Source organism: Caenorhabditis elegans, chromosome X (genome assembly GCF_000002985.6).
Source record: "Caenorhabditis elegans chromosome X".
Classification (NCBI taxonomy): Eukaryota; Metazoa; Nematoda; class Chromadorea; order Rhabditida; family Rhabditidae; genus Caenorhabditis; species Caenorhabditis elegans.
In genome coordinates, this window is record NC_003284.9 from 10,196,537 (window position 1) to 10,212,420 (window position 15,884).

The 15,884-nt window shown below is 35.6% G+C and overlaps 2 protein-coding genes and 1 non-coding gene across 4 annotated transcripts; 1 reads left to right on the top strand and 2 right to left on the bottom strand.

Annotated features, from left to right (window-relative positions):
* The first annotated feature begins 1,169 nt into the window (after positions 1-1,169).
* On the top strand, positions 1,170-3,839 carry nucb-1 (NUCB1-like N-terminal domain-containing protein). Of its 2 annotated transcripts, none has more exons than NM_171970.8 (9): positions 1,170-1,286; positions 1,382-1,462; positions 1,509-1,616; positions 1,661-1,777; positions 1,832-2,161; positions 2,700-3,066; positions 3,270-3,310; positions 3,359-3,451; positions 3,503-3,839. In NM_171970.8, the coding sequence occupies exons 1-9, from the start codon at positions 1,173-1,175 to the stop codon at positions 3,611-3,613; spliced, it is 1,362 nt and encodes a 453-aa protein (NP_741886.1). In that variant the 5' UTR covers positions 1,170-1,172; the 3' UTR covers positions 3,614-3,839. The 2 variants fall into 2 exon arrangements, with proteins under 2 accessions (NP_741886.1, NP_741885.1); NM_171763.5 differs by having other exon boundaries at positions 3,228-3,310; positions 3,503-3,837.
* Positions 3,840-4,792: 953 nt separating this feature from the next.
* On the bottom strand, positions 4,793-8,885 carry sex-1 (Steroid hormone receptor family member cnr14; the record flags this gene model as incomplete). The annotated part of the gene is made up of 8 exons (NM_001029491.5): positions 4,793-5,172; positions 5,223-5,350; positions 5,405-5,939; positions 5,995-6,191; positions 6,579-6,720; positions 7,333-7,481; positions 8,405-8,597; positions 8,712-8,885. 8 exons carry the CDS (start codon positions 8,883-8,885, stop codon positions 5,086-5,088), a joined length of 1,605 nt encoding a protein of 534 aa, NP_001024662.1. The 3' UTR covers positions 4,793-5,085.
* Positions 8,886-11,842: 2,957 nt separating this feature from the next.
* On the bottom strand, positions 11,843-11,863 carry 21ur-14459. Its single transcript, NR_071945.1, has one exon.
* Positions 11,864-15,884: the final 4,021 nt, after the last annotated feature.

Below are 15,884 nucleotides of genomic sequence, written 5' to 3' on the forward strand. Positions count from 1 at the left end.
TAACACTGTTATTTTCTAGTGTGCCTAAGCAGTTGCACGCGAATTTCAATTGGTTTCCAAACTTAATGACTGTTTTCAAATCAGCGCGGTTGAACGTCAAAATATGAATTTTCATTTCAGAGTTTTAGTGAAATGATGATTTCTAGTTTTGAACCTTAAGCTTACAGTGTTTTGGAGCTGAGAGAACCAAGAGAAAAGTGGTCAAGATGAAATAGAAAAAGAACAACGGTAGTTAGTTATTTTGAAGATTCCATAAAAGCTACTTAAAAACGTTCAGAAATAATTTTCTTGAAATGATTGTTACCACTCATTATGGGCTTAAAATTCTTACTGTTTCACAAACCGACCCAATAGTTACAAGCAAGTTTATTTGAAATTATAAACATTTTAAAATTCTAGAAAAAACTAAATGTTGTCACATTGCGTTAAAAAAAATCGGAGAATTTGTAATTAAACATTTTTACATTTACTTTCAGAAATATTTTAAGAAACTAAAAAATTGTTTTAAAAAACGGGTAACTATTTGAAAAAATGCAGCAAGCAGAATCGTACAGTTTCATTTATTGCTAGTTACTAAACTGAAAAAGGAAACTAGCCGTATCAGTCAGCAAAAATGACAGTTCCGAGGCAAAAAGCGAACAACGAAATTGACATGTGTTTGTTTCGAATTTGTTGAATGCAACGCTACGCATAAAATTGTGCTGTTTCATCAATTATCCCTCCGGGATCTCTCAAAACTTCGAACTATTCTCTAGTTGCTGACTGATCATTTGTGTCGAGTTATCACCAATTGTTACCAATCGAACATCTTTTCTAAGCCAATCAAATGACACGCTAAATATATGTTTTGATTCTCTTTCCCATTCAATGTGCCCCAACCCTTCTCTATTCTCCTCTCTTTCCGCAATACAGAGTGTTAGCAGAGAAAAAAAGGAAATACTACGACACTTCGCGCTCTTTGTTTATTGGTGTCGATTTACGATAGTAAGGTGACGTGTTCGATGCAAATATGGAATTTGTCAAATGATATCTTCAATATTTTTACTTTTTTTCCATAATTTGCTTTTTTTAATAAACCACATTTCCCCCATTTGTCTTGCACTCCTATTGTTTTTATTAAGTTTTCTATATTTACCGACATTGAGAAGTATAACTGTTTTTATTTCCAGATAATGATTAAGCCTCTAGTCATAATTGCTGTGCTACTAGTCAACGATGTCGTGTGTCCCCCGCCATTGAGACAACAAGCAGAGCAGGCCCAGGCTCAGGATAATGTTCAACACCAGGTATTTCTTTCATTTATTAACAATGTTTAGCCAAAAATAAATGCTACCACTAAATTTCGTCAGAAATATTCAATCACAAATTAAAATATTTTTAGCCCGCCACTGGAGACGCACAACAAGGACAAGGGCAAGCTCAAAACACAGAGCAACAAGGAGAATATGATGGTCGGCACCCAGTATGTTTTGAAACAATTTTGAGATAAACATATAAACTACTTGCAGGGATATCAATTCGCCTACACAAAATATTTGGAAGAAGTAGTGAAGATTCTTGAAAGCGACCCAAAATTTAATGAACGTCTGAAGAACATGAAAGAAGAGGACATCAAGGTTTTTTATTGCACATAATCTTTATCTGAGATTATATATTACAGGCAGGAAACATCGCCGATCACATTGACGACCTTCCTCAGGAAGTTTTTGACAAATTGCACAAAGCCAAGTTTGATGAAATCGAAAGACTCAGGAAGCAAATTGAAGAGCAAATCAAAGTATTTACTATTTATTTGATACATTTATAAAAATTAATATTATTAAATTTTAAGGCTGATGGAGGCGCACACAACATCAAAATGCCGGACCATCTTGATGTACAAGAGCTTGAAAAATTTCACAAGGAAGATTTGAGAAAGCTGATACAGAAGACGGTGGCCGATATGAACGTCATGGACGAGCAAAGAAAAGATGACTTCAAACAATACGAAATGAAGAAACAAGCTGAAGAAGATCACAAGTTGGCTCAAATGACTCCAGAAGAACGAGAAAAAGCAAAGTCTGAACATGAAGAGTCGCTGAAAAGACACAATGATCATGAAAAGCTGAAACACCCAGGAAGCAAAGATCAGCTTCAAGAAGTTTGGGAAGAAAGTGATCATGTAGGTTCTAATTTTACTCAGATTTACGACAACGACTGAACAGTTGTTTAAATAATACAACTTGGTTTGAACTCAATCAGCTTTTGTCGAATCTATATAGATTTTGACAGTAGACTTGATTTCGCTGTATAGGTTTTTTTTTTATGAAGAAAAAGAACATTATCGATTCTGGTTCAAGTGTTTATACATTGGAAAAGATTTGCAACAAAGATAAGATTGCAGCCAAAAATAATGGTTCTGATCGCTAAAAATGATAGTATTTACAGCATAGTCATTATCTTGAAAAGTGACAGTGTAACAAGGGAGCAAAGAGATTTTTTATATAATAATAAAATGAACATAATGTTTGAAAGCAAAATAAATCTGTGTTTTAGTATAAAGTTAAATATTTTCTATTAATTTTTCACTGAACAACTGAAAAACGTACTTTTATAATAGGTTTTAATAATGTTTTTTATTTGGAATTTAGCTATAACTTCATTATTTTAAAAACCATTTTTATCTCAATAAAATAAACTCCAATAACTTCAATTTTCAGCTTGAAAAAGATCAATACGATCCAAAAACCTTTTTTGCACTTCACGACCTGAACGGAGATGGTTTCTGGAATGATTTTGAGCTGGAATCTCTTTTCCAACTAGAGCTTGAAAAAATGTATAACGAAACCAACCCAGACGACGACATGAAAGAAAGAGCTGAGGAGATGTACCGTATGAGAGAGCACGTTATGAAGCAAATTGATGTTAATCAGGATCGCATGATCTCTATGCAAGAGTTCTTGAATGATTCTGACAATCAGAATTCAAATCCACCAAAGCAAGAAGAATGGGAAGATCTGGGACAGAAGAAAGTGTATACGGATGAAGAACTCCAGCAGTTTGAAAGAGAATATGCACAAAAACAAGGTTAGTTTGGGGTTTAATCCTAGCAGGCATTTTGTTCCATTTAACACTTTTCTGAGTTTTTACTAACACGCAGGCTTACTTTGATTTCAAATTATAAAGCTATTAAAACATTTTAAAAATGCAATAGTGATGCCTTACTTAGAATTTTGATTTTTAACTAGGATGGGGAGAACATGCATATGACCCACAACAAGTTGCTTCAGAACAACAACATCCGCAAGAAGCTGTCCAACAACCACCACAGGTATAAAGTTACTTAACATAGTAATGTAATCATTTGACATTTTCACAGGCTCAGCAACAAGTTCACCCTGCTCAACAGCCAATTCAACCGGTGAATGCAAATCCACCACCTGTTCAAAATGCGCAACCGCCTGTGCAACAGGTACCAAAAACTGACATTCAGAAAATCCAATAATTACTACCCTTTTTACAGCAACAACAACCTCCACAGCAACCACCGCAACAACCACCTCAACAAAATTTGCCCCCTGTGCACCATGAACCCATCCAAGATCACACTAAAGATCCAACATACGGAATTTAATTTATATCAGTTGTAGATTTCTAATTTGTTTTAAAATGCTAATGCTTTTGGTTGAGATAATATGTAACTTAATGTCGAAACCCGGGTTGTATACTTTTGAATAGGTTTTCAAACATTCAGAATTGTCATTGGCCATTTCTTGTCTGTCTATTCCTTTGTCGATTGGACCTGTTAATCCCAATTCGGACAAAAACTGCATATTATGAAATGAACGCATTTATCAGAATATTTTTATATATGAAAATAAGTAAATAAAAAACACTACCTCACCAATCTAGGATTGCAGTGCGAAAAAGAAAAAAAAACTTTTGGAGAGCTTTGCAGATTTGCGAATAGACAGCGTAAAACTTCAATTCAATAATTGGAAAATTTGAATCGAGTGAAAGAGTTAAACATTCGGAACATATAAAGAAAAACCTAATTTTAATTGGTTCCGTCACGGCAATCGTGAAAAAAGTCAAAATTTGTTTCAGCTTAAAAGTTTCAGCACTGAACCGAAATTATTAATTTCAAGAAGCAAAAACAAGAATCTCCATTGGTTAAGATGATACATTTGCGTTTGGAAATAGTTATTTTGTAGTTAGAATATCGCCCGCGAGCACAGTTTTATTGAAAATCTTGATTCTCACTGTTTTATATTTCAAAAACAATATCACTCGTCCTGTAATTTTCTCATAACCATAACTTCTTGTTTTCTAGCACAGTTAACGCATGAAGATGAAGCTCTTAGGAAAGTTAAAAGAATCATGCCTTCGTTTGGTCTTGAAAAAAATAAATCTTTCATAATGCATTAACATCTCCTAACGGAATAGCCAAAACTATTCTATATTGTTCAGTCAATACAGGTGTGCTCACTTTTTGCTGAATACTGAATAGTAAGAACCCTGTGACAAGTTGCTTGTTCGAGGTAAAAGTCAGTTCAATCGAGATCGGAGCCATTCTGATAGAGGTCGACGGCCATGTGTCTCGATTTTTCCGATGTTCGATGTCGATGTTTTTGGTTTTACTCGCATACGTTTTCATAATCAATAACGAAAGTAATTCTACAACTCGTTGAAAATTAAATAATTAATGTTTCTCTATTGACATCGGTACGCCTTTCATTTTTGGAGCTCGATTGGACTGGACCTACAGAGGGTTATTAAAAACTGCAATATTGAAGTTATTAAGGCATTCTTTCAAATACTAAATTTATAGCACGGAAATCATTTTAATGATACCAATCGTGAATAAACCAGAACCGTCTGGTTGTGATACTTATGACAAAAAAGATTAAGATTATTGAGAAAGAAAGCAAAATGCTGGATTGTGGCAATCCTTGCAAGAATTATTAAACAGCAGTCATCAGACACGTGACTTTTGGGTTGGAAACGGGCAGGAAGGAGAGATTGAATACTTAACTACATTAAAGCGAAATTATTTGAAGGTGAATTGTGTTGGAATGAAAACGGATGAGAATCTGACAAAGGTGGCTAGCAGTGAACGGGAGTCTGTTGTTGATTTGGCGTTGGCTGCTGTGGTTGAGGGCTCTGATGCTCTGGAGCAGGAGTATATTGGTTCTGAATTAAGTTTAATATTAACCTCCCATCTATAGCTCCTTAATAATTACCTCTTGGTTGTTATGGTTAACAGGCAACGGAAGTGTTGAGAGTTGGAACATTTCCACAACGAGAGGAGGCAGGTTTAAAAACGACAAATTTTCTCGAAGAATATTGAGTTGCTGTTTATGTAGCTCATCTGGAAAAAGTTGATATAAAATAAAACAAAATATCAGTATGAAATACAACTTACTAAGTCGATTCAATTCATGAATACATTTCATAAGTTGTTTGTATGTATCGCATCCGTCAATGCGGCATGTCATTTTTTGGAAAAGAACTTTCTTGTAAAAATCAAACATTTCCAGCAACTGCAATTGACTTTTGAAGTTAGTAGAAAATTGTTGTTCCGTGGTTAGTGGCTGGCAAAGAATAAGGACAATGAATAGTGCAATATCTCCGTCTGTACATCCAATTGTAATGATATGGTTTGCAAATGCAAGCATTTCGTCCGCCAATGATCCATAGAGCAGTTGAAGAGACTTAAAGTCAATGAGTCTTCCATCTCGAAGCATAAGCCCTCTGTTCGACATTCCACGAACAATGCGAAGCAAGTAGAGTGGGAAAGCGTTTTTCCTGAGTAAAACTGCTTTGTCGTTTCCGTTAATGAAATTAAATTTTGGAATTTCTTTCACAAAGTTTACAACTTCCTTGATGTCCACGTCAATTTCATGAGCATAAATCTGCCAGGCATTCAATCGATTCATTTTTGAGTCTTCATTGATTCTCTGAAACATTTTAACGTTTAGTATGATTTTAAAAACATGCCCAAAAGTTACTTACGACATTGAATGGTCTTGCAACAATACTTCGGATTTTAATGTCAGTGTAAAATGAGAAGGTAGTGTGTGCTCGGAGTACAGCTTCATATACGGCGTCAACTTCTTCTTGCCGTTCTAGCGTTGAGATTTCCGGAACAAAAACGGAATCGGGGCTCTTATCATCTCGCATTGCATTTCTGAACTTCATTTGGCGAACAGCTGAAACAACATTTAAATCTTTATTTTTTTTGAAAAACTTGAACTCGGTCTTCCAAAAAGTTTTTGCTTAAAACAGGTACGGTTTTCTTTTTTTTATGAGTTTTTTCTTTTTTTAATGAGTACTTGTGAATCCTATAGAACACTATTTGAACATGTGAAAATTTAGCTTGAAATGTTTTCAGAAAAACTAATGGTTTCAGGTTTTATGACGAATATAGAAATCGTTTTCGTTTCAGCTTATTGAGGCTTCACAGTGATCAAACCTTAAAACCTCAATAGACTTTGATTTCTAATAAATTATCATTTGTGTAAACCCTATTGAGCCAACTGCGTCAGGTGTGTTTGACACCACAAAATTGTTGCACACTTCTATCTGATCAAACTTACAATCTTTTGACATTCCAGAATCAAGGCATTTTTTGAAACGACAGTACTGGCATCTGTTGCGGCTCTCGCGTTTGATCTCACAAACTTGCTGTTTCAAACACCGGTAATCAATCTTGCGCTGAATGCTCCGACGGAAGAATCCCTGAAAGAAATAGTTAATTCAAAAAAAAACTAATTTGATGGCACGTGTCGGTGCCAAGAGTACGCCCCTTGTAAAGGATTTACTGCCTTTGTGCTGAAGTCGAACCATTTTTTGAAATCTCAAAATGTGAGCGGGGCGTTGTGATGTGTAAATGACCAAGAATAAAGAAGGGAAGAATGAGGGATTCAAATTTAAATTAGTCATCTTATCCGCTTAAACTTTCTCGTTCAGTTGATGTTTTTCTTTGTATCTAACGCACTTGCTCAGCAGACCAACCAACCATGTTTTATTAACCGTCATTATATGTATTTGCCGAGTAAGGCTTGTTCCTCTTATGTTAGTATGCATCCAAGACACTCGCACAATGGGAAAAGAGAGTCCTTAATGCACATAGCAATACACAGTCTCCAAATAATTGCGCAATTTGTGTTGGGGAAGTGCTCATTCTCTCGCTCTTGGTCTAACATAAGGGAAAACAAAAAATCAAATAAGACGGTCATAAATATAGGTTTCGTAAATAGAACAAGAAGGGGATTTATGAGTGGAGAAGGGTTTCATTAAATTCAATAGAACCACGTGATTAGTGATCATTTTAGGACCATTCATGCCTACCTTGCATCCTTCGCATGACGTCACTCCGTAATGGTATCCACTTGCTTTGTCTCCGCATACTTTGCAAAATGAGATCGCCTTCCCAATGTGATGACGTTGAGTGGTATGACCATTTGATAAGGAATCAGGAGGAGACAACGATGAAGTTACTGTAAATGTAAAATTATCTAAGAAATTTTAGAAGAGTCAATTTTCAAGTGGGTGATATGGTCATACAACATTTCTTCGATTCTTCGAATTCTTCTGTTTTATTCTTTTTCTAAACTTATTTACACATCAGAAATATACAAATTTAACTCAACTTGGCAGATTACAGATTTAACATGCTATGTATACCAGTGAAATTTATTGAAGTACACTGTGCACACCATATTTGTTTCCTTCTCAATGATGACGTGATAGTATTTACCTAGTTTTCCTTGGTCCCGTTCTCTCCGCGACTCAGTAAGCTCTTAGCCACATCTTCAAGATTTGTGGCATATGCGTTCTCATTGTCTCTCTCACTCTCACAGTCTTTTTACCACGCCTACATCGCACTCTTTCACCGTTCTCTACGTTCTCCTCCTTTATTACACTTCGTCTTCTCCTCTTCTTTCACCCATCGGCATTCTTTTATTACCGTACCCATACATCACTGTGGTCTGGCAGCGGACGTCCAAAGAAATGACGAAACCTGGAGATTATTACGCAACCACGTCATAGCCGCTTGCCTTCACTTTCGTTGTACAAAAGTAGGCCATCTTAGAATACAGGAAGATACGTGGAACAGAGCACAACTGATCTGGTCCCTATCGAGCTAAATATGATCCAGAGAGGGAAGAGATGAAGAATGATTGCAAAGTCTATTAGACTTTTTCATTTTCTCTGCTCTCATTCTTCTATCAATTAAATGGGAGAAATAAAGAAAAAAGGCGAGAGAAACTCGGAAACTTGCAACACTTCTCAGACACATGTTCTTAGGTGAGGAAAAAAATCTGTGTTGCTGTAGATGTTGCTGCCACTTGTCACCACACACTTGATGATATGCCCCACCTACTGATAGATTTTGATAGAAATAGACTCCCTAACTTACCACTTGTTGCCGGCGAGCTCACGCTGGCTTGTGACGCCGTATCATAGAACTGATGGTGATTGTACCCATTGACGTTATTGAAGTAGCGACGGTGTGAGAGAGGGTCAGCGTAGTTGTTGGCGTTACCACTTTGAGCTGCTGTCGATCCGTTTTGGATTTGGAATTCTGACGAGAATTCATCCGTCACGTACGTCTGCAAATTGAGAAGATTTAGTTTTCAGTTTAATTCCTGGATTTCTATTTTGAAACTACGCATTAACTTTGTAAATCAGAACAAAATATGAAAATGATGACGACAAAAACTTACAGCTCCAGTCGGAAGATGTGACCATTGACCATTTGTTCCTTCTGGTTTGCTTGCCTCTGATGATGGAATTGAAGCTGTTTTTCCAGAAGGGCTGTAGTATGGAGATGTGCATACAGAAAGCGGTGTGTCAGGATTTGTCAGTAACAGATAGTTAGGTTTTGTTTCGAAACTCATCTGAAAATTAAAATTATTGAGTAATGCAGTAACGGACAACTTTCACAGTGGGAAGAGACAGAGAATTGGTAAGAGAATTATCTGAAAGGTAAAAGAAAGAAATGGAAAATCTGCTGACAAAGGAAAAGAACAGCAGTTCGAGAAAAACGTGATAACAATTTGATGAAGAGAACATGGAAAGCTAGAATCTAGAAATCAACAATTAGTTTTTAAAGCAGGGAACTATTAACTAGCAATAAGGAAGGCTGGTATCGTGTATTAATCTGCGCTGAATGCCTGCCTGTGGGTGAGAGGATGGGGAGAGACGAGGAGGATAGGCGGAGCTGAGGAGGAGTGCACCACTGGGAGATTGCTCGACAAGCAAGCACATTTCGATTAAAAAAACGGGTGGCATGAGGTGAGCTTCACACATGGTTTTAGAGTAAAATTTTACCTTTTAATTGATATTTTAGTACCGGAAAGTAAGAAACGTGTTCAACTTCTTAAATTAAAATTCAAAAGTGATCTGAATAGAACAATTTCCAAAAGCATTATGAAGTTTCCAACAAATTCAACTAGGTTGAGAAGATGTGATACAATTTATAACTACCTAGTATAGTCCTTCACATGTTAAGCCGCTACTACACATGTGTGCATTTTTTTTTTAAAAGTTTTTGGTAGAAATCATGGATGCAAAAATTGATCAGCCAAGTCCACAATCACGCACAAAAATAAACGAAGATAGTTTGAGCGAACAAGATTACTGCGTTCTCCCCCGAGAAAATGATTGCGTTGTTCTAGGCAATTCTTGCGCAATTTGCAATTAGATATTCCATACACAATGTGTTGCATGGTTGCGTGCCTTTCTCACAGGAAAAAACTAGGGAAGAGGAGACGGTAAGATAAAGCAACAGAAGGAGGGCTCGAGATGAAGTACTATCCACTCGAGCTCACTTCACCATCATGTTAAGGTGTGAATTGACACCTCTTGGGTGAGGAGAAGTGACGAGATGTTGGGAAGCGATGACGTGTAGTGAGAAGAGTAAGATAATAATGTTTACAGAGTTGCAAAGAATCACACAGAGAAAACTCAACAAACTAGAGATATGCACAATGAAAAACAAAATATCGATCCAAAAAAGTGCGGACTGAGAGAGAAGAGGAGGCAATGCAGTGGTCCGCAATTGTTGGAGATGAAAAACGAGACAACTGTGATCGAGAAATGAACAGTCTGCAAAGGGGAGGAGAAGAGGCGAATGCGCACAACAAGACACCGTCTGGAAAGAGGTCTGCCGGTTTACAACCACCTTTAAAAATTGGTGCACATCGCTTGCGCATACACAACTTGGGAGATGAAATATATAGGACGGGAGGATACTCTAATAAGAGTGAATATTATTAATATCTCCAAAAATGGCACATAATATAGCACATAACTTCAACAATTAACGCTCGCCGGCTATTGCGTGAACTGTGTAACTAGTAAGGCATCTAAATTACTAACGGAATTCTAGATCACCAATATTTCGTCCTCCACTTGTACACTCGGACATAACAATACACCTTCGTGCACATCTTTCCCTAGCTAACATCTCTTAATGATGCAACTTATGCCTTTTCCCCGGTTTCTATTACGAAGAGACGTTTCAGTAACATGCACAATCTTTATGAGTTCACGAATTGCATTCCCGTTTCACAAATAAACTTCACCCTAACTTTGTACTTTATGGAAAATTCATCAAAACGACAGCTGGAACTGTTAAAGCATAAAAGACTCTCTGCGAAATTTTGTGCATCTGTCGATGTACTTTCTTCAAAATGACGAATTTTTGAACAATTCATAAATTTGTTTCTATTGCACCATGTTCTTCCATCTACACAGGCATTTTTCCAAGAAAAAAAAGAAAACAGCTGTTTCATTTTTCTCTACTCTTAACGATTTAAGATACATAAGCAAGATAAAAATCATCAGGAAAAACGTAAGGGAAAGTGTTTTCCATGACACAAAACATTATCTAACCGATGAAGTTGATTAGATAGTGCAATGCATGGTCCGTAAAAGGGGCATAATTAACTGATAATGATTATTTGTAATAGAAAAAACTATGTTCTGTGTTTTCAGTTGTTTTAAAGGGATAGAAAGTTTGAAAGTGTTAAAAACACTGAAACTAATATTCATACTGTTTGAATTAAGAAAATATAAAAATCGCAAAAAAAATATATTGATCTGGATGTATATCTAAGACAACTTCAATCAAGGATCGGTTATTAAATTTCAAGCTATTTCAATCTTAGAGCAAAACAACATGGTTTTCTATTGCACTTCCCAAAAGTGTAAATCTGGTATTAGTGGAAACATAAAAATCCAGTGACCGTAATTAAAATCAAAAAGGGAGACTAGCAAACGGCTATTGCGTTGGTTAAGAGTGCACTTTAATTACCCCACTTTTAGGCTATCTAGAATATAATCTATTAAAAAGGAGCACTCTTCAAATTTTCCAAAGGTAAAATAGAATCAAAGAAGTTCCAGCTCTATTGGAACATGGCACCCGAAATAGTTGTCTACACGATTCAGAGAATCAGTAATATACCTTACTCAAACTTGTATTCATTACTTCTTCTAGTGACGTCATCAATTGACAACTGTAAGAAATCAGATTGTGCATAGCAGTTTCTGCCACCTTTTTTTGGTGCAGAGATCCAACTTTCCGAACGGATTGAGCGTACCGTCTCGAACAGCAGGGAAATGCGGAAAAATTGAAAATGGCGAAGACGTGCAAATACGAGTGTACCGTTGTTTCAACATGAAACTCAAAAACAAATGAGCCGGTTAATGGAGAAACCGAGAAAACAGAAATATGGCGAGTTGACAGCAATGTGAATGTGGACCTGTCTGACTAAGGAGGCGATGTGCGGACTCAGTGTGGTGATGACGTGAAGATGAGACTGTATACAAGAATGATCAACGAAAACCGTATACTCGATCGATTAGAAAATAAATGTGTGTTACTTGAGAGTAAACGTAAAATAAGAGCATGAAACAAATTATTTTCTGTGAAGCTGAAAAAAAAACACTATCAACCAGTAGTTCTCAATTTATCTATCATTCAATCCTACAAAACTTTCAAAACGCACATATCAATTGAAATGCTTAGTGACTGTCATAATCACTCTAATGGTATACTTGCATCTTATTTTCTCTTACTCACCAGGGGGCTATACGCAATGGACCACATGACGGAGAAAGATGGTTTCAATAAGAGACGATGGTGCTTTGTGCAAGTTGCAACTTTCCTTTTTATTCGGAGAATGATAATTGGAAAGAATTCTCAAATGGGGTAAAGCGTGTAAAAGTAGTGTTAGGAGTGGTCACTCGAAATGAGCGAGAATTACTGATAAAAAGGTTGTCACTGATAGGCACTGGTCAGTTAGTTAATTATTGTCTGATGGAGTGAGTTTGCACTTTTTCTAGTGATTTTTTAAAGTTATGAACTTATAGAAAAACATTTGTTAGACATTTTTTTAAAGTTTTCAATACGGAAAAACAGTAATGAGTTTCAGAATAAATTAGCATTCTAATAATTTACTTCTTCTATTCTTAAAATGGGGATGCAAGATTAGAAAAAGCATGGAAAATATTAAGAATTGACAGTCAAATTGATGTTTGCAAAAAACGAAGATTTTTTGCAAATACATTGTGCGAACAAAATCGATCAATTATCGACTTTAAACACTGCGCACAATGCTTTGACACTGCAACGGGAAGATGGCTGAGCGCTGCTCACCATGACAATAAAAAGAGAAACTCAATCAAAGGCTCATTCATTCTATGGGTAGATAATTAAAATTAGCTCGTATTTGACAGTTTTCGAGGACCAGCAACTACCCCAATAAAACGCACTCTGGTTTTGAGTAATTTCATATTTGTAGCAGGATAAATAAGTCTGTTATAGTATCACAAAAACATGATTCCAAGCATGGTAACCATTTTGTGAGGTTTCTGATAAGTGAGCATAATATTCAGAATCTCCTTGGAGCCCGTTTAAATAAAATAGATCTGTAGTGAACTATTAAAAAGTGGATGAGAAAATGTTTTTCATACTTTGACTTAAACGTGGAATGGAAAGCAGTGTGATTCGTTCAATCATGATACAAACAAAATTGCAAAAAAAATGAAATGATGGGTTAAAGGGTGAAACCGCAAAAACCTCTCAACACAGAACGCATGGAGAACAATTGGTATGATTTTTTATATGGCTAACCGGTTTGAGATAGCACTTGCTTCATCGAATATTTCACGTTTACTCAAATGTAACCACGATTTCAAAAAATTTACATTTTGATTGTTGCTCTACTTGATTGGTTCGAGTTGAAAAAAATAAAAATTCGAAGAAAAGGTTTCATTGAGTGACGTGATTCACCGATGTTGACAAATCTAAGAATTTAAACAAAAAAAAAGAACTGAGTGACAGTTTGAGTAATTTGAATATAAATTTGCAGTTTTCTTTATACCCCGTAGATCACAACATCATTCGAGAACAAACATTAATCTGGGGTGAAGCAAGTAGTTATTTGTGACCCTCGAACATGAAACAGAAAACGGCTGGAGAAAAATGAATGAGGGATGGAAATGAGAAGAATGACAGTGAGGAGGGGTTACGAAAAACGAAACAGACAAGAACAGAACAAAAATGAACGTGGGAAGAAGACGAAGAAAAAGCATCCGACGCCATCCGATGTCTCTGATACCTCTCCACGACCTACCGTTTCTTTTCTTAATTCTTCTTTGTTTCATTGCTTCGCGTTTTTTTGACATTTTCCAGCACTTTCGCCTTGCGTTGCGTAATCACAACTGTCATTGCTTTCATGAATCCAAGAGGGCGGCAACATGACAAGAACGGTTGCAGTTACGATAAGTGTGTATAGGGATTTTGGTATTCCAAGTCGGTCAAAGGGTTACCGCCACACTTCAATCGGCTTTGCACATGTAATCAGTTTAAAATTTATTTATTTAACACTGCTGTAAAACATTTAAAACAAATAATAACATGTTAACTTTTATATTTTTTTCGGTGTCCGCAATCTCAAAATTATGAAAACTAAGGCACGTAAAAGTGAAAATGTGTGCAGAAATAATTTTCTAAAGGAGGAAAATCGTGAAATGCAAAATTACTACACTTAAAGTACACTTAAATACAAAACTTAACTAGAAAATCTGTTAACAATATTTAAAATAATAAGCTTTAAAATCCTCAAAAATTGGAATTCTCGTTCAAAACCACTTGCGAGCAAATTTCAAAGTCAATCACTTTCAGCTACTTTTGTCGATTTTGGTGGCACAAATAAGAATGACAACAGATTTCCCCCTGTCTGTTTTTTTTATCCAGAAGTTTCAGCAGCTGAGCAACACTTTTCAAAGTATTCGCCATTGAAGCTTGAGGCGTAAACAAATCATTATTTTCCGTAAGATGCGATTGCTCCACTTCACAATCCCGAGGTTGGGGTCTAACAAAATCCGTTTTCATCCAAAAGAAGTTGCGTAAACTTTGATTTCTTAAGAAAAACATGTCGAATGTGGAAAATTGTGCTTTGAAAGCTGTTCCGGTTATCAATAGCAGACCAAATTTGAATTTCGAATGGTATGTAGCAAAGTGTAAAGTAATGTTTTAAAATTACAAAGTCTCATCATGGTCATTTATTTTTGTTTGAAAAATACAAATTGTACCAATTCATTCATGAATTTTTGTCACGTGTAGACTTTCGGAGTTCGTAACGTGTTTCTATAATTAGGGTCCACCCAGTAGATTGAACACGTCATCCATTAGTTTGAAAATGAAAATAAACGGCACGCCGGAAGTTAAAAATGATTGCACATACGTGGATGCTTGAAACCGTAAATTTTTTTTTGGTTTAATAAATTTCCAAGATTTTTCCGCTGACAAAAAACCCAATAGGTATTTTAGTTAAATTGTTTAAATTTTCATATGCCAAAATTTTTTGGTAAAAATGGATTTGTTTTAATTAACATTCAATACTATAATAATATTTCACTAGTTTTGAAGTAGAACTACCGATACATATCTTTTCTCTTGTTGTGCTGTTCTTCATTTCATAATATTTGTTCCTCATTATAATTTTGTCACATGGTACTTTGTGCTTAACTGACAAAAAAGTCTTCTTATTTCGTTTCATTTTAGCTAATGTTTTCAACAACTTTTATATTTGTGTTGCATTTTGGTTGAACAAAAGCGGATATTTTCGATTTTGACATTTTTTCCAGACATATTATGAACTACTGATAAAACTAGACTATTTTTATAAAAAGTCTTACATAGTTCTACAAAATGTCTCTAAACCGTCCGTGCAACTTCTACAGTGCTCGCCCGCATTTTTGAAAAATCCTCAAATCTACTGAGACTAGAGCAAACTGCAATAATAATCTGAAACATATTCTTCATTTCTTTACAGAACTTTCAAAAATTCTGATGGTTTTTGGTTTTATAGAACAGTATGTAAAATCATAAGAGGTTTTTGAAACTTTAACAAAGTTAAAAAAAAATTAACGGAACTTAATGGAACTTAAAACCAACTGACTATAAAATTGCGAACAGTTTATATTTTTGCACCCAATTGTTTTCATAAAATACCACATCGTTCGTTTTTTGTTTTGCTTTTGGCGAGAGGCCTTGTATATCGAAAATCGTTTTACAAACAAGCGTAATAATGAAAACTCGGTGAAATAGAAACCCAATATAAGATATTCGATAGATTTCAATCTTTGACCCTCTGGATAAGATCTTTCCTATTCTGGATGAGTGTAATGAACAGTGTGGTACTTTTTGACACAATATATTACAAACGAAACAGAAGAGTTCGATTAATCATATTGTTTAACAGTTTAAAAGTATGTTTTCAAGGAGCTTGTTATTTATACACTCCCTGGTTTTCTGTTTTCATCACTTTTCCCCAATCCTATTTTCATTTCTATTTTCTCATATATTTTTGGATTATTTCTCGTTT